The sequence below is a fragment of the Rhyacophila brunnea genome, unplaced genomic scaffold (genome assembly GCF_057557595.1).
Source record: "Rhyacophila brunnea isolate RB1 unplaced genomic scaffold, BYU_Rbru_1.0 scaffold_9, whole genome shotgun sequence".
Classification (NCBI taxonomy): domain Eukaryota; kingdom Metazoa; phylum Arthropoda; class Insecta; order Trichoptera; family Rhyacophilidae; genus Rhyacophila; species Rhyacophila brunnea.
The window spans coordinates 16,366,301-16,393,358 of NW_028233361.1; the positions used below are offsets into that span (position 1 = coordinate 16,366,301).

Genomic DNA, 27,058 nt, shown 5'->3' on the forward strand with positions numbered 1-27,058 from the left:
CATGCCAAATGCTTACTCACTCGCATTTATGGTTCGTTTTTGTTCAGGCCGGTCAATACTCATAAACAATAGAACTAGAAAAAGTATGAGAAACTTAGGTAAGAAGACATCCCACTAAATAAAAGAGACATTTTAAGGTAAACGCTTGGTAATGGACGACCACCAAGACAAATACTCAAATCGGCGTCGCGACGCTCGTGGGATTACGATTAGAGGAGTTTCAGTAGCGCCTCGTCGTGGAAATACCCCTCTTCAGGAACATCTTACGGACAGAGTCAGGCCCTATGATGATTCACTCAGTAAAGTAGGATATGATTTGGTTTTGCTTATCAAGGATTTTTATAACGCAACGTAAGTGTACATAGTTTAACAATAAATACTTATTTCTTACATTTAATTTATGTACTTATTACATTATGTGCCACATGGTTGACGTCCAAACAGCACCGATGTATTATAATAGAAAAAATATACTACTCTGTGTAGACCAAGAAGTTCTTTCACAATTAATTGTTAAAATTAATCAACTCCCCAATGTCGGTGAAATGGGTGTGGCAAAACAGGTTTCGATAAATGCGTTCCGGTGGCCATTTTAAACACATAAATCTATCTCTAAAAGATCCCAATTTGACATTTAGGTTACACTTACTAAAACAAATTAAAAAATAACATTCCTTTCAATCAGAACCGCCGTCACTGATAAACGTAGTTGTATATTCGTAAACCTTCTAGTTAACTTCTCAGCGTTACTGATACTTTTTTATTCAATATTTTTTATGCACATGTATTTATGATAATATTATGATTATTTTTTGAGTATATTATAAAACTCATTAATCTATTTTAATTTTCACCCTGATCTTGACCTTCAAGCTAAAGTCAGAATATACTCTCTAATGTTATTATAGCCCATAGATTATTTACCTTAGCCTTTTTACGTTAGTTTGACGTTTGACTTGGGTATAATACCTTGATACTGATCTCATGATCATTACCTTGGTGATTAGAAACCACGTGACGGCCGCGTTCAGCTTCACACTCAACTACCTTCATTATCTTTACATAGTTATTTATCCCTTAATTTTATTTAAACTCAATTACCGCCACTGTTTCAGGGCCGGCAGCCACATTGGTTTAAAGGTTTCGTACGAAAGGCGCTATAAAATATTATTGAATTTTTTAAATTTAGTACTAGGATACTTTATACACATATTGTGTAGTATGCAAAGTACGATTTCGTGTCTTGATTAATTTAATAATTAAAATATATGTATGTATTCACAGTCTGGAACTGTCAGAAACGTTTTCTTGGAGTGATCCAGGAGTGGCTGGAGCATTTAGACAGGACCAAGCCGATATATCAGCTACCACAATGCGTCTGATTATTTCAAGAGTACCATACATAGAAAACGTGTATCAAGTATGGGAGTTTAGGTATGAACACAATATATCTTTGCTATTATTAATTAGACTATATTATACAATATAACATAATATATTATACATAAGTTCATGACATGCTACCGTATAATATAGATGTCTGTTTCGTGCTTAATTTTGCGTGAGAATATTGTCACGAATACGATAGTGAACTTTTCAGTTTTGATACAAAATTAGTCATCTGGAAAAAAACCCAATATAACTTATTATAATAGTATGTATACATGATTTACATTTGATAGAATGTTACCATAACCAAGCGAGGACACGCAACCCTCAAAATTGGGCCGCATCTAAAGTTTGCGTTATTGGTGGTTGGATGTCTTCTATCCTTGCGACGTGACCTGTCCAACGGAGTTGCTGCACTTTCACACGTGATATCACGGATTGACCATTTGTACAATGCGTAAAAATTCTTCTAAATTCTTAAGGCTATACTTCAGTTGAGGCATGGTCTAAAAAGATCGTGGCTAGGAGATGCGCGGATTGCGCAAATGACGCGTGCCGAACGAAATATAATTTATCATAAAAATCCAACATGCGTCCATTTAATGTTATGTTTATTGTTATATTACTAATAATAATAGTATTTTCTTTTTTAAGTACATACGTAAAGAGTCATCTTTACACGATTAAAGAATATTTTCACCCGACGCCATGACAAAACAAATCGACGTGCGGACATCTCGACTGTCTGTCTCCGATTGGTGACTAGTGAGAAATTTCGTCGCACCTACTGTTGAAAATTATTTTCCGTTTCACTGAAGTACGCTCTTAAGAGCATACTTCAGTGAAACGGCAAATAATTTTCAACTATAGGTGCGACGAAATTTCGGACTCGCTGGCAATCGGAGAGCGAAAGTCGAGCTGCGAACACGTCAATTTGTTTTGTGATGGCGACGGGAGAATTAATTCTTATATCGTGTAAAGATGACTAAAAAACGTTACCCATTTACTTGAAAAAGAAAACATGTCAATGAAAATATTATTATTACTACTAATAAAACAATAAACATGACATTAAATGGACGCATGCTTACTTTTCATGACAAATTATGTTTTGTTCTGCACGCGTAGTTTGCACAATCTTCGCGTCACGTAGTCACGATCGTTTTAGACCGTGCCCCAGCTGAAGTATAGCCTTAACAAATATTTATTTTACACTTCGCACATAACCTAAGATGACCTATGTTGGGTGTCCTCTATTATAATGATGAGTGTATGGTATTTATTTCCAGAACGAGTTTCATTTTCTTGAATCCTCAATACGTCGGGAAAATCAGCAACACATTTTTAAAACCATTTTCCGATGCTATTTGGGGGAGTACAATTGCGGCGGTAATTGTGGCAATCATTTTACTAACAACTTCTTATTTGCATGAATCCAGAGGGTCATTTTGTGAACCAATGTCAGCTTTGTTCACAACAATATTAACAGTATTGGGAGCATTAAGTCAACAAGGTAAATAATTACATATATTATATAATAATTATTATAAAAAATGATGAAGGGTATATTATAATAAGTATAGCAATCATACCACTCAGCATTAAATGAGTGACACAAAACAATAGAGCGATAATAATTGTCAGCATTTCCTCAATCATAACTAGATCAGTAGGGTCGGTTACTTGGTTAATTGCGACAATATCTCTTGTAATATATGTACTGCATTAGTATAACTTGGAAGAACAATTCATGAATCCTCACTCAACTCATCGAGTCCATCACGCGATGCACTACTATCGTCACGAATCCTTCGCTCGACGTAGTAAACCATCATTCCATTCGAATCAAGTCTCTCAGTTCATTAATATACTCAATCTTTTGATTACATCGATCTCACCACTACATCATTCTACTATAATCTCACGCTGTCACCTTTATCATTTTTTAAAAGTGTAATTGTATTTATTGTATTCTTGTATCGATCAATAAACTCTCCTCCAAGGAACCAAGCTACAACAATCTTCTATCTCATCCATCACCTAACAAATAAGTATATGCTTATCTACGATTTATAACCTTATTTTTTTATCAAATCTGATAAATTTAATATCAGTCTGAATAATCACGATATGACCAGATATCTATAAAAAACGTCGTACGCTTTTGTTCAATCAAAATTTTTATTTCTAACGGATCATTTTTACTATGAGTGATCATAAGCCATTCGCGTAAACTGTTGAGTTATTGTTGTGAATCACATACATTTTTGCCAGATATATTGTTCTAATAAATGGCTTCAGGAACATGCCTTAAGGAACTACTCTATTGTTGGGGTAATATAGTATCATATCTTATGACACAGACTAAGCGATTAAGGGCCAGACATCACCAGAAGCAGTAACCCAACGAATTACTAATACAATTTTTTTTTTTTTTTTTTTTTTCGACCATGTCCGATCCTGATAGGATCATATGGGCCTCCACAGAGTGGAGGTTTGTATTGACAGATTTTGTTTTTTATGAGAAATGGATGTCAGCCACTTGCTCAACCTATTAGGTCCATACCCTGACACACACAAATTGAAAAACAATTTTTGTACTTGCCAGACCCAGGATTCGAACCTGGGACCCACGGCTTTGTAGTCCAACGCTTATGCCGCGCGGCCACCGTGGGCGTTAAATACAATTAGGCATTTGAAATACAGCTTTCTTTCAATCGAAATAATCAAAAATTGTGTGTACCATTAATTATAACCATACAGGTAATCACTATAATGGTTTTGTTTTTGCTTAATTTTATGATATTTGGGTTTTTATTTTCACAGATGTTTCGGACTAGAAAACCATATTCAAAACGACAATAAACTAATTTTCTAAAACCTAAAACTGATCACTTTCAACCAGGGCGTCGAACTGAACCGAAAACCGGAAAACCGTTATTTTTATCGGAACGAAAATTGGAGCCGAACCGACATACATATATATTTCTACTTGAACCGGAACGAAAACCGAAACGAAAAAAAATAACGGTTCGAAGCCCTGCTTGCAACTCAAAAGTCATGATTGAAAGAGAGTGTATCTAATAGATAGAGTAATCTATGTTGTCTCTTCGCATAAAATGGCTTTGTTTCATTAACTTTTATTATAGCTCGAAACAACTGTATAAATAATAATTGGAATATTGTGAAAAACCATTATAATGGAGTTCTACAAGTAATCGCCAATTCAATATGCATGAGTATTTTAGTTTGAGATAATAAATTTTGATCTATGCAGTCTCATTACGTCAATCACGTTAAATGCCCGTACTTAGGAAGAAGCCACAGTTTTTTCGAAGATGTCGTTAGGGGTGCTATTTTCATTTTGCCGCAGGGCGTCGGTTTGTCTAGGGACGTCACTAACCATAATGGTCCGACGCAACGGCGACGGCCAAGTAAATGATCAAATTAATGTGTCTATGAATAAAAACAGCACATTTTAGGGTAGAATAATAAATTGCACATGAGTTCAACTTCGTAAAAAAACACAAAGCAATAAAAATAAATTATAAAATTTTTGCAGCTTAAAGTAGTGGGGTTCCATCTTCTGGCTACATTCGGCGTTTTAACCCCCTGGCCCTCGAACTACCGCCATATAATCTATCCACCCCTCGTAACACGCGCATAACGACAACGCGCACTTATACAAACTTGAAACTGCATTATCTCGAAAAGTAATCGATTGTACACATGTTGTTTTACATTTTGTGTAAGTTGCCCATGAGAAATCTATGAATGAAGATTTCATATCGACAGAGTCAGTGAAAAACGTTCTTTTTTAATGAACATTGTGTGTAGATCCATTTAAATGGAATATACATACAATATTTAAATTCCATTATCCCAAAAAGTTCAGTGACGGTATCTTTTTTTTTCATTTCTACATGGAAATCATTCATAAGGAATATATTAGTGACTGTTTCAGATTGATATCATGAATTAGCAAAACAGTTTTTAAATTAATTTAATTTAGAAAGTTGTACGGAAACCCCATGTTTAAATTAAATATATTGTCACCACGTTAGCATCTGTGTACCGAATTTCGAATGAAGTACTTAGGCGAAAATCATGCGTAAAAAGTATCAGATCTTAGATCATCTTTTGTAATGAGTAGATAGAGAATTGATGCGTTCGAGATATAGTGCTGGTGGAGGAATCTACGGATTATATGAACAGCCAGAGCCAGGCATACAAATATCTCTGTACTGGAACAACTTGACATCAAAGAACGTCTCTCGGTCAACTGCAAGAGACGCATTCTCCGATGAGATGTCACGTGGAGGCGTCGAAGGTAGGATGTTGTGTGGGCGTGCGCCGCTAGTTTGAGCGACATCATCAAGAAAGAGACTGAAGCAATAACATCAGCGCATGATCGCTCTACATGGAAGGAGTTTGTTGGTAATGCTTATAATTTCAATGATCACCATCCACAGTAGATACTACAACATATTAATGACATAAAAATCTATAAAACAAAAATGATGGTTTATAAAATACTAAGATATCACCAAAGCTTTGGCTCCACAATCCTGTATCGATGTAGACCACCTTCATAATAATCTCTTCACCTATTTGTCCGTAACTGCAGTTCTCCAGTTTTGAATACTCAATGTAGTGGTGTTTCTATTAGCGCAGTCAAGCTGTCTCAGCTGTGTTTAAAAAAATCTTTCCCCCTCTGGGAATGTAAGTTGTCATGGGGGCATCGTTTTCTTCATCATTGCGACAGGACTCGACTATCGTAAGCGTCTCGCAGTAAGAAAATTAGTTGCTAAAACAGGTACTTAATATAGATCTAATTATGCTAAATTTTAAATATATAAAAATACATTTATTTACCATGTCCTTAACATTATTGTAGGCACAGATATTGTCCCCGGGAGAACATCAGGCCGAGTTGTTTTTTTACTCGTATTCGCATTATCAATGCTACTGTACAACTTCTATACGTCCAGTATAGTTTCATCTCTCTTGAGCGATAGGAAGTCTCTCATCAATTCTATCAAAGATTTGGCCGACAGCAACTTGAATATCGGCATTGAGAAGATCATATACAACGAAGTTTTATTTGAGGTAGGTGGCAACACTGAAAACATTAATACCAATAATTCTACCAACATAAAATGAATAGCCTTAATAACCCGTTTACACGTGCGTGGATTTACTGCTAACAGTGCCTACTCTTTGTTACAGCCTTTGAAGACCTTTGTTTGCGTATTTATTTTGTGACTGTAGGGTAGGACTGTAGTGTAGATAGTAGACTGAGGCGGCGATGCCACATCGACGTGGCATTCATTAAGAAGTGTGTGTGAACCATTCGGCCAATAATCGTGCGTATTACTGGTTTCACCAACACCTATACAAGGGGCATTAAAGACTAAAACAGGCTATACATATTGTTGCGGCTCTAACAAGAAAATGCACGTGTAAATACATATTATCGTTACAAGATTGCATGCATGGATCAAAAAAGTTCAGCGGCCTCTGAATTTCCGCGTGATAGTTGGAACTTGTGTGATATCTGCGCCTGCGTAGTAGAACGATAGTAGCGAACCTTCTGAAAAAAATACAAACTACACCGCGCAGAGCATTTTAATTTTACCACTTTTCACAACCTATCAAATAGTACCTTACAATGACAACAACGCGTCTTGCTTACGCTTGAAGAACGATATTGACGAAACAGTTAGGACTTTTGTGTGTGTATTATCCAGTGCTCGAAATGGAAAATTTTACGAACAGGAACGCTCAATAATTTTTCAAAAATGTGCAATATTAGATATATCTGTAATATAAAAAAATATCTTAGTTTTACATAATGTACTTTATAAAACATTTTCCTCATCACCTTCGCCCGAATCAGTTGTTTGTAACATAAAAAATATATCATAATATAAGTTTACGAAATCGTTTACTAAAAAATACATCATTCATAATAATAATAATTATACAAATATGTACACCTAAATGTAAGTATATGAATCTAATTGGAGTAGGAAACATAAAAATATATGAAATAATGGACAAACCAATACAATTGTCCATTTGTTTCGTCAGTAGTTTGAATAAAAACATGTAAATAAGTGTAAATGGAAACATGAGTGAAGATACCTTATCGTTATTGATTTTTGGGTTTTCACCACGTGTACTTCTTCCTTCTTTCCTCGATATCATATAATATCTCTTGATAATGGCCTCTGCAACAAGCCCGAAACGTCGAGCAAAGAATGAAGAATTACACACGGTGAAAACCCAAAAATCAATTACGATGACAAACAACCGTGAAAGTCTCAAACAGAAGATAAGTACATTGGTTAAACCAAGTTACATGCTACTTTATTTAAAGCTAGTACCTAAATTGGAAATATTTTGATTAAACAATTTTTTAATCACATCAAAATCCATCATGTACGAAAAAGTAGGAGCATGGTTCATAATGAATTAATTTAATAAAATTAAGTACTTAATGAATACACAAGTTTTACGAATGTAGCATTCATTATTAAATATGCATAATTTTAAACAACCCCAGACTTGTAGATATTAGAAAAAAATATTCAAATATTTACACCATGTGGGCATGTGGGATAATTTATTCTAATGGGTTTCTGATGTTGTTGAAACTATTAATTACTATGTAAGTAAATTCCCATTGGATTCCTCTATGATTTTATTAAAATGTATGCTACCTCTTTTATTTCGACAACATCTATCGCATGAGTTTTCGCAATGTATTATTTGCTCAATGCAATCTATATGTTATGTATTATTTAATATGTCATTGGTATTATATAATATATAGGTGCATATGAGGGTGAGAAAAAACACGTCACACAGTGATGTTCCTAAATAAAATGCCGCGTCAATTTTTCTACAGTATTTTAAATCTCCCTATGATGACTCAAATACCTCTGTAATAAGGAATCTGTTCTATGAATATATTATAACAAAAAATACCTTTGCGATAATAGGTATATGAAATTAATAACTAATACATAATATATATTCGCTTTTTATGTTACTAGGTATAAGATAGAGTTTAGACACTTACCCAAATCACCGGAGTGTAAGGTATATTCTATTCGATACCCAACTTCTCAAAATACATTGTTCAAAGGGAAACAACTCAAAATACATTGTTCTAAGATTTCGTCGTTACCACTTGGCAATACCTACACAGTTTTGTTATTTTTACTCATTTGTACTCTGCTATTATTGTACAGTAGGTACCTATATAAAAATCCTTAGTACTATCATAGTACCACTATGTTTGTGGTTTGCATAGTATGCGACAAGTTTCTCCAATCACAAGACAAACAATAATTCAAAACACCAACAAAAACTCACAATCAAGACACGATAATTATTATAGTACCTAGGTACTTTATTTAGGTGGGTATGTACTTTTTTATAATTATTATGGTTTTATAAATAAATACTACGACGATGTAAACGACCACGACCACGACCTCTTGTTAGTCGAGGATTGCTGTTTAAAATAATATTTTGTAAGAAAATTTATTCTTTCAAAGCCCTCAAATCATATTAGTTATTGTTTATAAAACCTTTTTTTGAGACAAAAAATCTCTTCAAGCAATAAATCTTCACACAAAATTTTTTTCAATGCCCAATAGGTAGGATTCATTGTATTATTATTGAGTAGTAAACAGCTTTGCTACGTAGAAGTTTTGTGAAACAAAAAATATGAACTAAGTAGGTACCAACCTATATTGATTTAATGATTTATTTCAAAGGACCGTATTACTATGGTTATTTTAATATCCTCAACAATATATTTTTTCCATTAGCTTTATTTTCTGTATAACATGAAGGATAGGTAAAGAGTTTAGGTAGGTACCTACCTACGAGTATTTTTTCACTGCGAAGTATTTCTGCCGAACTAAAACCGAAATAAAAAATAAGAGTAGGTACCTAGCTCAGCATGATATGGGTAATACTATGAACGTTTAAATTTTTTCGTTCCCCCTGATGAAGATGCCCATACACGCAACAATTGTACAGAGACCACAGACATTTTAATTTACTTGCACAATAGCGTTATTAAACCTCCTTGGATGTATATCGCTCCATACCGATGGGAAGACACCTTGTTGGTTGCATACCATCTAATATCAACAGGTCGACTAATGAACGGCCTCGATTGTCTTATGATGTATTGTGAAAACTATGAATGCGTCAAGCCTACCTAGTACCTAAAGTTAGCTATCCTGTATCCTATATTTTACGCAATCGTCAATCGGACAGTTATTGTTTTGTTTCTTCCATCCATTTCTCTCCCGTTTCATTCCATAAAATATTGTGACTTCCACTCCCGTATTGATTACAAATTTAATGTACTCAAAATCATAACTGTTTGGGAACCCGCGATTTACACTCTTACCCAAGTCAGCTAAGCCCTGTGGTTCATACCAAAGTGTCTAAAATCCAAGCCTTGGTAGATACCTACACAAAGTTATTTATTTATTCATAAAACATTAATTAACAAATGAATTATTTTTCACAATACCTATGTAGATATTTCATGTGTTTTAATTGAAAATCAAAAAAAAGGTGCGTAATAATTTAACGTTATTATCGATATTAGTAGTAGGTACCTACCCTAAATAAATGATGTATTTTGTGATTTTGTGTGCAAGCAAAAAAAACTTGTTGAATAGCACTGACGAATAGAATAATATACTATTATCTCATATTGTCTTAAAGAAAACGGAAGAGAGCAATACAGTCATGTAAGGGTGCTTTCTTCAATAAAAACTGTATTTTTTATTATCAGGCATGGGTTGTCTAGAAATGCATTGTTAGGAAAAAATATACCTAGATGCATTTCTAAGAAATTTGCCTGTTATTATCGACATGTACGAATTATTAAAAATCAGGGGTAGTCAACAAGTAACATCATTGTTTAATATTTTTTTTTTTTTTTTTTTAATATATTTATATACCAATTCATATTCCTCAATTTCAACACAGTCTGAACCGGAACGCTATATTAAATATTCTGATGAGGCTCGAGAATTTTACGAGACATCTCGCTATCAGGATTCCACGAGAAGGAACGGTAGATTCAAAGAATCCACGAGACGGAACGGAATTGTCAACGAATTCACGAACCGGAACGGCGCTCCGGGGCGTTCCGCTCCATTCCGAGCGCTGGTATTATCGCGATAGTTTAATTTACACCCTATTGGTGCCAGTAAATCCATACACGTGTAAGGCGCTATTTCACATTTTTGTCAAAATGGAGTTACGTTTGCGAAGTTGTTAGTTTTATATAATAAATTTTACAATATTTGCAAAATATAATAATAACCACACCACACCAAATTAAAGTAAAACAAAATTTAAAATACTTACGTACAATTAATAAGAATCGAAATCGATATCAGATAAAAGAAAAAAAATATCGATATTTAGGCAAACAACAAATACTGTCAAAATGGAAATAATTCTGACAGCTAATTCAAACAAAAGAACATCACATTAACATCGAAACCAATGAATTGTCATGAAAATTTAAAATTTTGAGATAAGATTTGGAATGGTAATATGAACAAACAAACTTTGTATGTTTTACATTATGTAGATGTCTATGTCCAAGTATGAAATAGAAATCAAACATTTTTTTATATATAAATGTTAAATCTTTGAAGTCGGTGATCAAGTTAAAATACTTACAATATGTATTATATTTTAGAAAGAGCTAACGAATGAACTACGGTATTTCTTGAAAAAGAAAACAAATCACCGTACATCAGTGAAGAAGTTTTACATGAGTCTGGAAGACGGAGTCGACCGAGTGCAGCGCGGTTCGTTCGCCTTTAACGCAGAAGTCACTTCGATGTATGACAGAATGGCAAAAAAGTTTAAGCCAAATCAGATTTGCCAACTTAACGAAGTTGGAGTTATGCCAAAAACGAAATTGGCGGTCACTGTGCAAAGAGGATCTCCATTTACAAAAATGTTTCGGATTGGGTAATATGGGAGATAATTTATTTTATTTGTCTACTATGCCGCCATTTTTACTCTTATCGATTATGTTTTATAGGCATGCTTAGGTATGTGGAAAACTTTTAAATTCACGCTAACATTTATAACTTACAATTGAGTTTCACTAAAACAGTTTTTGAACATTTTTGAGTTAGATATGGATTTAGATGGATATTTTTGTTACCTATATGATGGCCAAAGATTGAATTTTAAAAATCCGCGTAAACCGTCAATATGTATGATCAAAAATTAGGGTAAATTTCAAAACCCGCTAAAATGGTTGGATGTGCTTTTCAAATACCTCTAAAATGGAAAGTCAAAATACTATTTAGAATGTAACGAATTAAAAAATAAATACTTACATGAAATTCACAGATTTAATAAATATAAATATAAAATCTTTTTTCTCAGAACTAAAATCATTTTACGGGCTTTTGAAACTAGGCGCTTCAATTATTTAGATAACTGCCTTGGAGTAGCGAAGGATGTAGGTAGGCTGTTAAGATCCGCCGTAAATAGTGCACATTAAACATTGTCAGTCATACATATTTGTATGTATTGAACTAAAACTACGATTTACAGATGGTATTGGTTAGTTTTTGAAAATAAATTAAACCCTGCCGAAACGAAACCATAATAGTTTTGTGTATATTTTGGGCTATATGACAAAATTGTGCACACTTTTTCATTCACACTTATTTGTTTTCGTTGTAATATTATTACACATATTGTTGGTTCATTAAATCCTGCCTAAACAAACTATAATAGACAAAAATATTATTCTATCTATAAAATATTCATAGTTATGTATGATTTACTTGCATAATTTTAGATATTTTATAGATAGACGAGTATTTTTTGAATATTTTCGCGGGGTTTAATTGAATTTAAAAATCTATCCAACACCATCTGTAAATTGTAGCCTTATTTCAATAAAAGCAAATACGTACTTACCTATGACTTGATAAAGTTTAGTGTGCACTATTTATGGCATAACTTAACAGCCTACCTCCACCCTGAATTGATCCGAGAATTATCTGCATTATTTCGAATCAATAAAAATAGCGGAAAGATGTTATCGAATTATCTAGTTGGAATAGCCACGCTGGACTCGTTGTGAGATAAATTACTATGAACTGTTTACATTTTTAGAGCTCTTCGGGCAGCTGAGTGTGGTCTAACCAGTCGCTGCGTGAAGATATTCAGAGCCGCACATCCAGAATGCCAGGCTGGCGGTGAGCCACTAGCCGTTGGAGGCGCTCAGGCAGCTCCAGCTTTACTGTTACTCCTCGTGGGAGCTGGTATTTCGGTGCTGATTCTAGTTGCAGAGATGGTCATTTATCGCCGTGAAAATCGGCGCCAGGAAGGGTTCATTGCATGGGCAAATTGGCATAGTTTAAAATATGACATGTGTATTACCTTAGTATTGGTAATTTAGAGTAGTGAGTATTTATATGAACGATAATGTCATCATATAGGTAGATTATAATATATTATCATTTGCTTATAAAGCATATGGCTAAAGTAAACATTCGGTTATAATGAACCAATTTGAAAAGATCGGGTCAAAGTTCCACAAGAACTGTGTACATATTTTGGGTTCCGTTTATAACGAAAAACTTTCGGAAATAACGAACCGTTTTGCATGACAGTTTTAAAAGTTTCTGGATATAACAATCCAAAAATAAATACTTTCATTTTGATGACAACGTTATAAGTGTTTAAGTTTTATATTATGGTAGAATTGTAAAACTTCTGTACATGACTCGAAATTGACCGAAGCGCACCGGAGCGCTGTTCCTGTTCATAAAATCCTTAAAATTATCGCTCCTTATCGTGGAAATATTAATTTGACCGCCTGAGATAGATATGCCATATAATAAAAATCTAACACACTTATTTTTTTATAAAATACACTTACAATTAGATAACTATGTAAATATTTTCGTAAAACTATCAAGCGTTCCGGTTTGTAAAATATTATATTTCGAGCACTGCTCCTGTAAGTGCTTTTTAAGCTGTTAATGACAACGAATAGTACGAAAATTGTGAATTTGAGAGGAAAGGTAGGTACATAACAGCTCCAGTTCCCACTACATCTGAACCAATACGCAGTGTTACTTAAGGACTTTCATTATTTCATTCAATCACAGAGAGAGTGAAATTATTATAGTATATCAATGAAATAAATTTTATTCAAACAAAATAAAATAATGTCTTTTTAAGTAGACAACTGCTATAATGAAACTTTATGCACCTACTCGAATATAAAAAAATACCAAGTTATCGATTCCTGTTAGCTACATAAAATATTAATAAACTCTTCATGCTTATTTCCATACCTATATTTTGTTTTTCCTGTCATGAAATTTACCTCAAATACCTACGTAAATAAACCGTATAAAGAAAATTGTTTGTTTTCTTTCATAATACATCACCTGTGATTTGTCAGTCGATAATTAAACAAATATTTACTTACTAACAATTACTGACTATCTACGATGAAGGTTTTTTAAGATTGACTATATAAGAAATAATTCAAAGGAAAAACCATTTGTAGGCAAAGTTAGTTACAACACAAAGAATCTTTATTATTAAGTTCCGCGGAATATCACTTTTTTTTTATTTAATCTAAAATTATGCTATAAAGTTGTCTAAAAGATACAACGTTTTAAAAATACATTTACGCGGTACCTATCACGTAATTACATATTATTATATCCTACGAATGTTAACACTGTTTAAAAATAATTGATAATGCAAATTGCCATTCTGTTTATGATATTTTTACAAATATTAAGTATAAATGCTTTTAACAGTTCAACACACCGTGAGTCATTGAGAAATTTTGCCGCGGAATATTTTAAAACTAGGAATATTCAGAATGTAATACTTTTTGTATGCTGGTCCATGAACGGTAAGGATGCAATGTAATATAATATGTGCCATTCAATGTAGAGATTGTGACGATTTGGCGCAGGTGACTGGGCGACGGGACAACTGCATGACGGATATCTGGGCGCCACTACACTACTGTTAATGTAGCATTTAGAGAGGATAACAATTAACTATAATATAGATTTTTCGAAAAATGTCCGATCCCAATAAGATCATAATTATGGGCATCCACAGAGTGGATGTTTGTATTAAGGCCATGCATTAGTTGAGACACGGTCTAAAAAGATCGTCGCTAGGCGATGCGCGGTTTGCGGGTCGCGGGTGCAAATGAGGCATGTCAAACCAAATATTATTTGTCTTATAAATCCAACATGTGTCCATTTAATGTTCTGTTTATTGTTTTATCAGTGACAATAATAATATATTCATTGACATGTTTTCTTTTTAAAGTAAATGGGTAACGTTTTAAGTCATCTTTACACGATTTAGGAATTATTACGGCCGTCGCCATCACGAAGCAAAATGACGTTCTTCCAGCTCTACATGCTCTCTCAGAATGGGAGCGAGTGCAAAATTTCGTCGCGCCTATGGTAGAAAATATATTTGGCGTTTCACTGATGAATCACCAGATTTTATTTTTATGACAAATGGATATCAGCCGCTTGCTCAACCTATTAGGTCCATACTCTGACTCAAACACAAATTGAAAAACAATATGTGTATTTGTCAGACCCAGGATTCTAACTGTTCGATTGTAGATGGGCATTAAGAATTTCAAAATATTCGAAAGTTTGTTCAATATTGAAGTATCTACCAACATTTATTATAATGTAATGTCACACTAAGGCTTGTGAATGGGAGATAACTCGACATGCTTTTGATTCGAGAAGTAGGTTATTGATAATAGGTATAGTGGGACCTCAATATAACGGACTAATGCGGATGAGTGGGTGTCCGTTGAAGCCGAAAGTCCGTTATATAAAAACAAAAACAAAATCCTATTTATTCGTCTTCGGATGATTTATCCAAATACACCAGTTGTGGAGTGATGTTAATGTTCGATGTCGACGAGTTTTCTTTCGGTAATCCTGCTTTGAAAAAAGAATCAAATTTTGTTTGCACTTTTGAAATCTGTAGTATTTATAATCAACTCTCTGAGCTACTTTACGAGCTGTTTGTTGGCGAATTTAAAAGCGGGCGATTCAGCTACTGTGATTGTGATGATGACACATAAAACTTTCCATTCGCTGAGAAGCCCACAAGCTAGCGACTATTTTGACAGAACGTAGTTCGTTTTTTTACCGGGAGGTCGCTACTACGCTCTACTGCGCAGACGCAGTAGACCCACACGCCGGCGTGTAGCATGTAAAGTTGATCGGCTTTCAACTTTTCTCGGTAGATTGTTTACAATCTGCTTGTTAGCTTATTCGATGATGACACTGGGCGACTTTACAGGCAGATTGAAATTCGCCAACAAGCAGCTCGTAAAGTGCTCAATGTCATTGACGCTTTAGACCAAGCGAGCGAATGTTTGTTCTTCCTGCACTCCAGCGAAATTCTCTTGACTTTAACGCTTTTTATTGAGCGAGCATAAGAATTTCGCTGTACCCACTACAGCGGTAATGCATGTACATAATATAGTTGCATTTCGTTATCTGACGAATAGTCAATAAATGTTAGATTATCATGCGCAGAACAATGTTTACAAGCGGTAACAGTTGGATTTAAACCAGGACGTTTTTAACAGTTTTCACATTTGACCGTATTTCTGTCCGTCATATCCGAAGTCCGTTATATTGAAGTTATACTGTTTTTCATTTACGGTTGGATCTGATTAAACATACTATTTAGTATTATTTACATTATATACCTAGTATATATTCATGGTGAGGTTATTTAACTATTGCACAATATGGATTATGTGATGTATTGTGAAATGTAAATTAATTTGATGTACTTACTTACTGTTTCAAGAACGAGTAGAGCTCGTAAAATATTTTTCTAACAATGGAATAAGAGCATCACTACCAAACGGGTCTCACAAGAAAGACAAAAAAGATTTGGACGATTTGTTCAGACTGGAAAATACGTTGATGGGAGTTGTCTTTGATGATTATTGTTATTGCCAAGTTAGTGCTCCGTTTACTTTGGTAAGAAATACAACTTTATCGTATCATTAAGTAGTCAGTATGTCATAATAGCGCCTGTACACGTGTACGTATATGGACACCTCAAAGGATATACCATTCGGAAGACTTATTAAAAATAATTTGCGTTTAATGTTTACATTTTTTTCCTTCCAGAAATACAATTACTTTAATGCATCGTACGTATGGCTAGTATTCAGTTCTATAACGTTTGACCGTTCAGTCAGATACATTGAAACACTCCCTCTGACGATCATGGCTGACATAGTCATGGCAAAATGTGTACAAAATGACAACGATACATCCATGATACTGCACCTTTATGACGTGTACAACCCTGGCTATGACAGAGGAGGGAAATTGAACGTCACTTACATCGGACGATGGGAGGATAAGGACTGGATATATTTTGTCAGGAAGCCCAAAGTGGCCAAAAGATTTGATCTGAACGGCATGATTATTCGGACAGTCACGTATAGCCAATTTCGGGATTATCAAATGGACATGCACACGTATTTGATTGATGAAAAGAGTCCGAATGTTGATGGAGTTTTTAAATCCAATTACCAATTGATACTGTTTTTGAAGGATTTGTACAATTTCACGTAAGGCAATTTTCTTATGTTACAATTTAATTCAAGGTAGGAGTACTGGAGCAACAAACAATTTGAAGAAGTTTAATGTTGTTCTTATTACAACTTGAATATCTTCGGCCATCCTCGTGCGTTAGCTGGGGCATAACGTGTCCGGAAACTTGTACGTATGCAGTTCGCCGTATCATACTTCACCGAGAAATGTTGTATCGGAAATATATGACCGTATAAAAGACCGTCCAACCCAAAGAGATTGAAGACCAATCTCTTTGGTCCAACCTCTTTGCGTCTTATAGTATTGACATGAAATTCACGTCTAAATAAAACACGGTTCTTGTCAGTTTACACTTTACAGGAAGCCAGCAGCAAACAAATTTTGAAACTAGTCGATATACTGGATTTTTTGTTAGGTTAGGTTTTCATTCTTGAATTCATGAATTTTGCCAAAATCATGTATGAAAATTGAATTAATGTTCATATTGAATCTAATAAAATTGGAGACCGTATAGTAGACGGTCAACTCTTTCCGATAAGAAAGCTCACGGCGAACTGTGCCACGGTGAAATGTTTTACATACAATTTAAATGTAAACGGGGCATATAGACACCGCACGGCGCTTCCAATAATCCTCGTCGCTTGCAAGTCTTGTAGTGTCATTCCAGGTCATAGACTAAAATATACTTTTCCCAAGTCATGCCGACATCCCATAACCCCGCCGTATACACTCTATAGTTAGTATTTAGTGGCCTTCCAGGACGCCGGAATCCTGTTGAATAAACAACTTGAACATGCGCAATAGAAATTATGATTAAGCAGATAATATGAAAAATTAACCCTTTTTTAAAATACTTTTTAATAAGTTGGGTTATTGGGCTACCCACAAAGTATTTCCCCAGTCCCTCTTCAAATATATCTGGCTCTGAGTGTAGATACTAGATGTACAGAACCATCTATATTAATTAGGATCAAATTGATGACAATCTAATTAGTTGTTGAAAACACTATTCGCCCCTCAATATGACGTAACAAAACAATAATAATTGTTGGTTGCGCTTTTCATAGTGGACTGTAATTTTGTGACAGAATGATTATGGTGGATGTGGATGGTGGGCGGGGGGCAGTTACATGTAGGATGCTAGGCCTTTTATGATGTTCTGCGGTCTGGCTGAAGCTGGTCCCTGGGGCATGCCCTCATGTCCTAGTAGGCACTGGCACGCTACACTTTTGATTAATGATATTATGATAAATGATATGACACCCTGTGCACGGTAACATGGACACAGGTAGTTTGACTAACGGAGTTTGCATGGAGACTCGAATATAATTATGGTTTTCACGATGGTTGCACTGTACACGATCGTGGTCTGCACATAACTTTTTGAATCACTCTGTATGGTAAGAATTACTCATTAAACAACACTCTAGCATCAACAAGTCTAGGCACGCTCGCTGTCTTTGGGTAACTTGAGGTAACTCAATGTTATTCAATCACGGTTGACTGATGGCCCGTAATTGCTGGTCGCCTGATCTTGCGACAATAACTGAGGATTTGAGGTAGGAGGGATGAAAGCGACCATAATTGACCCAACCAATTATTATTGTGTATTGTTTACATTGTCCCATTGTTCCACCACAAAAATGCAGTTAAAGGGGTCATATTGTGTCATACTTATAAATATATCGAAATTAAGAATTTGGGGTATCTCTATGAGCCTTCCATAGTCCAAACTTTTTGTACTTAAATTAAATAAAACACAATGTGTTGTAGGTAGGGGAACCTGTTGTACCTCGGACCTATTTTCTGTTTTTGATTTTTCATAAATTACTGGTTATAGGTAAAATTGCCAACTTTAGTTGGTTTGATTTTAGCATCTGTTGCGCATGCTTTGATACATGTATCAAATTAAATATCTTGATATTTATGGTGATTTTAGGCCATATAAAAAAATGTGGATTTAGGTCCAAGGTACAACAGGGGTGTTGTACCTCGAACATATTATGAAGGTTGTACCTTGGACATACATTTAAAAATCCTAATAAGGGGACATTTAGGTACCTATGCTAAATAAAAACACAGATTTATTAAATTCGCATTCGCTTGTTTATTACGACAAAAGAAAATAAGCTTTTTACAAATATATTTTATGGAACAGAAGAACATTTTTTCATAACAGTTATACTTAATTATAAACCATAATTATCTTAATTAGAATAAGGTAGATATTATAACACATAAAATGAATCGTATTTAATAATAAAACCTCAATTATCTTTTCCTTATCACCCTAATACTTGACCATTTCCTCAACTTGATAAATGTAAATTTAAAATTTAGTAAATTAAGTAAATTTAGATTGGCATTTTTCAGGTAGTAGAATTTTCTGGATTACGTCACCTCAAGGATAATTCTTCGAGTCGATGTTCTCCGACCATTTTCAACCCTTTAGCGATTTTCGCATTGAGCTAATCTTGGCCCCATCCTTGCATATTTCTAGGATCTTTCCTAGAAAATAATTATTCTCTTTCATAAAGAAAAATTATAAAATCCCCCACTTGATATTCTAAATTCAGTGTAGATTAAAATTCATCTGGAAGTTCTTGAGGTCTTTCTGAATCGCTGGAGTCTTCAAGTGCAAAATTATCAGCCGATGACTCTGTTGATGAAGATTCGAAACTAACTAATAGCTTTTTCTTAACAGCAGAAACTTTTTTAAGAACATAATTAGTTTTTTTCGATGGAATAATATTTTAAGTCTTCGCCAGCTTGGTTTTCTTCTTATCCTCGATTCTTAATTTCTCCGGTGTATCAGTCAGTCTACGAGATCGACCTTTTTATTGCCCCTGGCGATTATTTTTCCGCGGGGCAGCTTTGGGGTGAGGTCTTATCATAGAAGGCATACTGCAAAGATGCAGCTTCTGTAATGTATTGCAGCTACATATTATGTTCTGCTTCTTCACTGAAAATTTTTTTTAAAGCTAGATTTTCATAAAGGGTGCAGGCTTTTCAGTATTTTCAAAATGATTAATATACTTTCTTATTGTGCTTCTGAGTAACCCGTTTAGTTTCGGAGCTCTGTTCAGCGTATATATATGTTATTTTATTAAACGGATCGAACTGTGTATTTTTTCGATATCCGGCATATTAAGTAAACACCTGGAACAAGTTTAAACAATAGTTTGAATTAAATTGAATGTTTAAATGAATGAACAATAATAATCATAGTCATACATAATATGGGTGGCAAATGCGTTGTACCTTGGACATGTTCGAGGTACAACGCATTTTTTATGTCCAAGGTACAACACCACGCCAAAATGACAAAAACAATTAATAGTTTTTTTTAGGTAAGGAATACAAAATCTATAATAACCCAATATTATGGACATAGGAAATTTAATTCAATTACACTATTACTTATTCACACAAGAAACATAGTATGGCATATATTTACAAAAAAAAAAATGAAAAAAACTTACTTTTACGAACGAAAATTTTCAAACTCACTTTACATAAACACGCGTGCCGCTTGCCATCTGAAACTAGCGTTAATTATCCACCAAGATAAAGGTGTTCAAACTATTATTGTAAATTTTAAGATAAAATGACGCCAATATACAAAAACATGCATGTGTTCGAGGTACAACCCTGTCCAAGGTACAACAGCTTCCCCTACTTATCTCCACTTTGTACCTGTTTTCGTTTGATTTCGTCTGTAATATTAATTAGGGTATTCTTTCTTATTTGAGGTCAAAGGAATTTAATTAATGGTTTGGTTATTTTTAAGCAGAATAAAATTCGTAATAGCAGACAACTGGAGTGATAAAAATGCTAACGGACTCTACCGTTCTGGGAATTTACTGGGCATGCTCGGAGACGGGAAAGCGGATATAATGGCCGGAGCTTTGCAGCTAATGGATGACAGGGTGGACATTACGGATGTTATCCATTTGACATATCCGTTCAGGTACTAAAATAATTCATTAGTTGTATAATAATATTCTTCGTTGGCACCTCATGATTGAGGATTGTCAAGCAGCAGTTTTCTTTAGGCCTCGGCTCCACCTCCCTCGTCATTCAGCGGAGCGTTGAAATTAATAATTATTTCAGTAGAAAATCCTTGGTACTCTTTGTTGGATCCATCAAATTGAAGGGAGCTCTTATGTGTCCTCTCCGACATGGTTGAATACGACGAAGTTTTTTCAAAGTATATTATCTAATTATTATTAACTACCACTCTTGATTTGATCTGACCAACCGGAAGTAGAGGCGTAGATATATTTATATATCGCATCAAAAAAGTATGCGTAACAATATTATGGCCCAGGTGGATAAGATGCACTAAATTTTAGTCCTAGACAGCTGTTAATAAAGTATTATGGATATCGTTCACAAAATATAATTCGTTACCGAAAAGCAACAGTGGAGTAAAGTTAAAAAGTCGATTTTGAGATACCTATGTATGCAAATCGATTGGTCAAAGCTATACCCACATAACTGCATCTAACATTGAAATTGAAAGCCAATAAACTATACCTTGGGCTTAGACAAATAAAAACACTGCTAAAAAATGATTTGTAATTTTTCAGCACCCTTTTTAGAAAAATTTGTTAGATTTTAATTTCTAACACAAAAATTTCGAAACACTAATGTCGGGTTTTTTAGAAACCCAATCCCTATTGGAACTGTCAAAAAATTCTCGGTGTCCACCCGAATTCTGGAGTGGTGTAGGTCATGGCTGGGGACGGCTGACAGCGCTCAAGCCTGGGGGCCCGGGCTGTGGGGGGTCCGGCGTGTCGAGTTGACCAGATAAGTGAGATAAACACACATCATAAATTAGCTTCAATAGTTAAAAAAGGCGCTATTATACTTCATGGCCATGAACATTTTAAATTATGTAATAATTGTGCAATATATTTTTTGATTATTATCTGTCGATACTCAACAGCTCCATTATTAAAGTAGATGTATTAAAAATCGCCAATAATTCACTGTATAAGTACCCTAGATTTGAACTAAAACACTATTTGTGATTGTATTGTGAAAATATGTAAAAATAGTTATTTGAAGAAGAAAAAGAGCTTATGTGACTAATTTACATTCTCCTCCTTGGGCTCCCCCCAATATTAAATCCTGAGTGCGCCACTGTAATGAATCATTGCGATTTAAAAAAATGTAATACCTCAATAAAAAAATAAATATCAATGTTGCATTAAATTTATTAAAAAATGTCCTATAACTTCAAACCAACCCACAGTTAATTATTGTATACAAAGAAATCTTACCATTATCAACTTACCGTGTATTAAACCGCAGAAAAAACAAAATACCACATAATTAAAGATTCGATTTGTCTGACACAGACATTAAAGTGTTCGATTATCTCAAACAATTAGTATTTTTGACTTATCTCATGTTGCTTGGTCTAGTATAATAATGCATAAAATTGAACTTATTTTGATGTAATTATTAATTTACAGAAGCGGTTTTGTGTTCCGTTATTCCGGAGATTTCGGGGAACTCACGAGTAATTTTTTAGCGCCTTTTGTGAGCAGTGCATGGTATTCCTTCTTGCTACTAACAATGTTCATTTTGGCATCAATTTGGTTGATATCAGTTTATGAAAATAAGTATTGGAGGGAAACAGAACATGACATGTGGAAATTCAGCGATAACCTTTTGTCTGTCTGGGGAGCTTGGTGTCAAATGGGTAGGTCAAACAATCATAATAATTATTCATTTATATTTCACGTGTGTAGTTTCAGCATGTGACATAATTAATTATTATAGTTTGCGACTTCACTGTTCTGAAAATTCAGACTGTTTATAAGCCACACACACGGAATTATCAGCAAGGCGCTATAATATTATCTCTTTGGTCTGGACGATCTAAACTGTGATAGTTGGACTGTGCTACGGAAAATTTAAGCATGTTCCATAAACATTGATCGGTATCCAGGTTTCCTCCCAAGAAGATAACATATAAACCAAAGGGATAATTATTTGTAGAAATTGAAATCCCGAAAAGAAATTTCAATCCCAGGGTTTGTATTCTTGATCCCGATCTCGGGATTGCAGAAGCATGAAAGTTTACACATTAATTATTTCAGTAGGTAGTTAGTTGTTCCAAAGTAGATGGGCAATAAACCAAAAAATGCATCTGTCTTCGTATTCAGTTTTTTTTTTAATATTATGACTCGTAGGTAAGAAGGTATTGTATTTTTTTATTAAATATACGATACCTAAATCCGTATAATTATAATATTAAAAATTCAATAACATCTTATACGAAGAAAAAATAAACTAATGTATTGTATAATTTTAATATAGGTACGATAAAGCCTACGTTATTTTGCCATAAATCTAGAATTATATAGACGAAATTTTCATAGATATAATTATATGAGACACATTGTTGATCAAAGATGCTACATAATTCTGGGAATGGGACGACTGGACTCCGGACAATTGGACGCCGCACTGTCGTAGACACGTATACAGAACGTAGACGAGGTATTTTAATCAGTTTCTATCTACTACTTCGTAGTTTTAATTCATTTTACTCTTAACATAATGTATTCTTTATTACGGATTGAGAATTACCATGCCTAAGGCTTTATATTAAATAAAAACTCTTTTTTCGTTGGGAATTAAACATATGCACGATTCAATCATTATTTACGTCTGCATATTTACATTCTCACAAACTATTTAATCATAATATAATCACTTAACTATAAATAATATATGTATTTTTATTAAGTACTATATGTATATTTATTTTCGAATTCCGTGGCGTCCAGTTGTCCCGGTGCCAAATCGTCCTAGACCCATAATTCTTTCTTCTGTCAAATGGAGACTTCTTCTTTTAGTTTATCATATTACGTGCCATTTTTATATGCAACAACCTGCCAAATTTTACGCAAGTTAGGTATATGAAAATGAGTACATTAAGAATCATTTTTTAGCTTTACTTTCATACGGATTTTAGGCTCTATCTCCGTAAAAGAAGGTTTTATTCAATGTGATTGCTTTACTGTGATATTTAAAAAAAATCACTGTTTTTGACATCAACAAAACAATACAAAAACCATTTCCGGGATTCAGAGATTAAGGCAGCACTCGAAATAGAATATTTTGCGAACCGGAGCACTCGATAATTTTACGAAAATATTAACATAGTTATCCAAATGTATGTGTACCTATTTTATAAAATTAAGTGTGTTAGATTTCTTTATTATATGGCATATCGACTGCTTAAGCTGCAAACCAGTTCCACTTTTTTACCAAAAAAGAGATTTTGATGGCATTTTGTTATAAAGCATGTTTTCTAAGCTCACACGAAATTTCGAACTCCTGAACCTATTAATAAATGCGTTATCGTTCTTCACACTAAACAGCCAACTGCAAGTGTCAAATATCCAATATCGTAAATGGAACAACTCCACATTTTTGTATACATTTTCTTTATATTTAAAAGGGAAACTAAAATAGAGTAGCTATTATTTCATAGTGCAGCTTATTCGTAAATAAAAAAACGTTACCAAGTGTATTTTTGGAATTGTTAAATTATTAAATATGTATTTTATATTTCCTGAACAATTTGCCCAAATGCAGTTATCCGGTTAGATATTATCTGGCTCAGACGGTCAAATTAATATTTCCACGAGACGGAGCGATAACTTTAGGGATTTTATAAACCGGAACGGCGCTCCGGTTCATTTCGAGCCGTGGATTAAGGAAGGAAAATGTCGACGTGATGTTGTTCGTGTAACGATTAAAATGGTTAATTATTTTTTTAGGGACTGAGCTACGACCGTCATCCGTGGCAAGCCGCCTTATTTACTTTACATTATTTCTTAATTCTCTCATCATCTATAATTTCTACACATCAAGTATAGTATCTTCACTTCTCAACTACAGATCGAAAAAATTCACGATCGCTGCGTTGGCAGATAGTCCTCTTGAATGCGGCTCGATGGACGTGGGCTATGTCCACAATTTATTATTCGATGTAAGTGACGTTTATTCTATTTCATAATAATAACTGCGACATTTTCTTATTGCGACGCCTGTGTAATGGATGACGGCTTACGAGACCCTTTTTAGGATAACGACAGCCTCACACATGGCCCCCACACCTAGGGTCTTCGCTAGGCCCCCTTACCTATCACTAAGATTAAAGGGAGTATGTTGTTCTACAGTAACTTTTGCCAAATGGTGTCGAGGTGTAATTAATAGTAGATACCTACCTTTTTAGTATATTTTAATACGTCCACTTGAATTCTTGAATTGTCGAGTATCGACACACATCAAAAATTACATCACATAACTACATGTTTTAAAACCATAATCAACATTAATCTTTGAAGTAAATTAGCGCCGCAGGCGACTTTTTTACTATTATGGTCAATTTGTGATGTGTTTATTTCACTTATCTGGTTGACCTACCACGCCGGGCCCCTCCTGAGCCCGGGCCCCCAGGCTAGAGTCCTGTCAGCCCCCCTCCTTGTGGGGGCCATGACTTATATACTAATGAACAAACATATTTTCTTACAAAAGAATTATATAATTTGATAATTTGGAGCGGCTTCCGAGCTTCACATACTAATATACACATACCAGAAAGGTCACGCCAATGTACACAGATGAATAATGTGCACGTGGTTGGACAATACCGACAAACCGCCCTCAACACGAAACAAGCCGCGTTCGTTGCTTTAGATCAGGCCCGTGAAATTTTCTTCAGAGAGCACGCCACGTTAAAATACAACTTTGCAAAACTATGAGTCGGTTGCATTTCCATAATTGATTTGCATTAGAGAATAATAATTGTAAAATGAATTAATAATAATAAAATTTTATTTTTATTATTACAAGTATTTTTGATTCGAGTAACAGATAGTGTAATTAATATATCCATTAAAAAAGCACTCTCATGGGTGTTAAAATTATGTATTTTCTATATAAAGAATGCTACCTTATTGTTCCTGATGACATCTATAATTTAAAATGGAACTACCAAATACCATATGGACGCCATTTTGAAAATGCTATTCGAATGTCGGATTCTGTCCAGTTGCGAGTCTTGATTGGGTAGTATTCGACTGTGGCTCCCCCATCAATTCTTTAGATAAGTTTGTAGGTCTGTAGTGTAATTAACCTTAATTTAAATTACAAAGGTGGTAGCCATTTTTCGGCGGATTTTGAAACACCTCAGATAATGTAATCATCACAAATTATTTGCAAAGATACTTACATCACCAGCTAAATTAGTGAAGAGTGTTCAAATGACAAGTAAACGACTCTCTTCGACTCTCACTCGGTCCAAGATTGTTTCATTTTGCTGATAGATATGCTTTGCATTGTGTTGCACTCACAGTAGCCGAGTTGGTAGAGCAGTCATATATGAGGCTGCAGGTCCCGGGCTTGGTAAATAAAATATTGTATGCTGCTTTTTTTCAATGTGTGTTTGATCTAGTGCAAGTAGCCAACGGAGGCTCATATTATGCTCTGTGTTAGAGCGAAAGTAGAAATTTACTTTTCATGTTCCGGCGGTTTTCCAAAAATTGTCGGCTTATCATAATGGGAGGTATCAGTACATACTACAAAAAAAAAAATGATGGGATTATTTGCAGTCGACGCAGGATACGGACATGATGTACTTCAATGATAAAAAGCAAACTGACGACTTTTATTACACCATGGGTGAAGGTATAAAGAGAGTAAAAGATGGAGGTTTTGCTTTCCACGCAGAGTACAGTACCCTCTATCCAGATATAGAAAATACTTTCGAGGCAACAGAGATATGTGAACTGCAAGAAGTGGACACCATTACAACTACTCCATTATATATTTTGGCATTGAAGTATTCCCCATATTCAGAAATGTTCAAAGTGGGGTAAGTTGTTTAGCTTTTTAGACGTATCGTGATTAATTACGATCCGCCGTGTGAACGTACTGTTATGTAGATAATCAACAAGTTAGAA

The 27,058-nt window shown here is 34.4% G+C and overlaps 1 protein-coding gene across 1 annotated transcript; it reads left to right on the forward strand.

Annotated features, from left to right (window-relative positions):
- Positions 1-151: 151 nt before the first annotated feature.
- LOC147063345 (ionotropic receptor 75a-like) lies at positions 152-26,974 on the forward strand. Its single transcript, XM_085960028.1, has 8 exons — positions 152-351; positions 1,285-1,434; positions 2,679-2,902; positions 6,287-6,498; positions 11,141-11,418; positions 12,586-12,814; positions 16,635-16,946; positions 26,708-26,974. Exons 1-8 carry the CDS (start codon positions 152-154, stop codon positions 26,972-26,974), a joined length of 1,872 nt encoding a protein of 623 aa, XP_085816154.1.
- Positions 26,975-27,058: the final 84 nt, after the last annotated feature.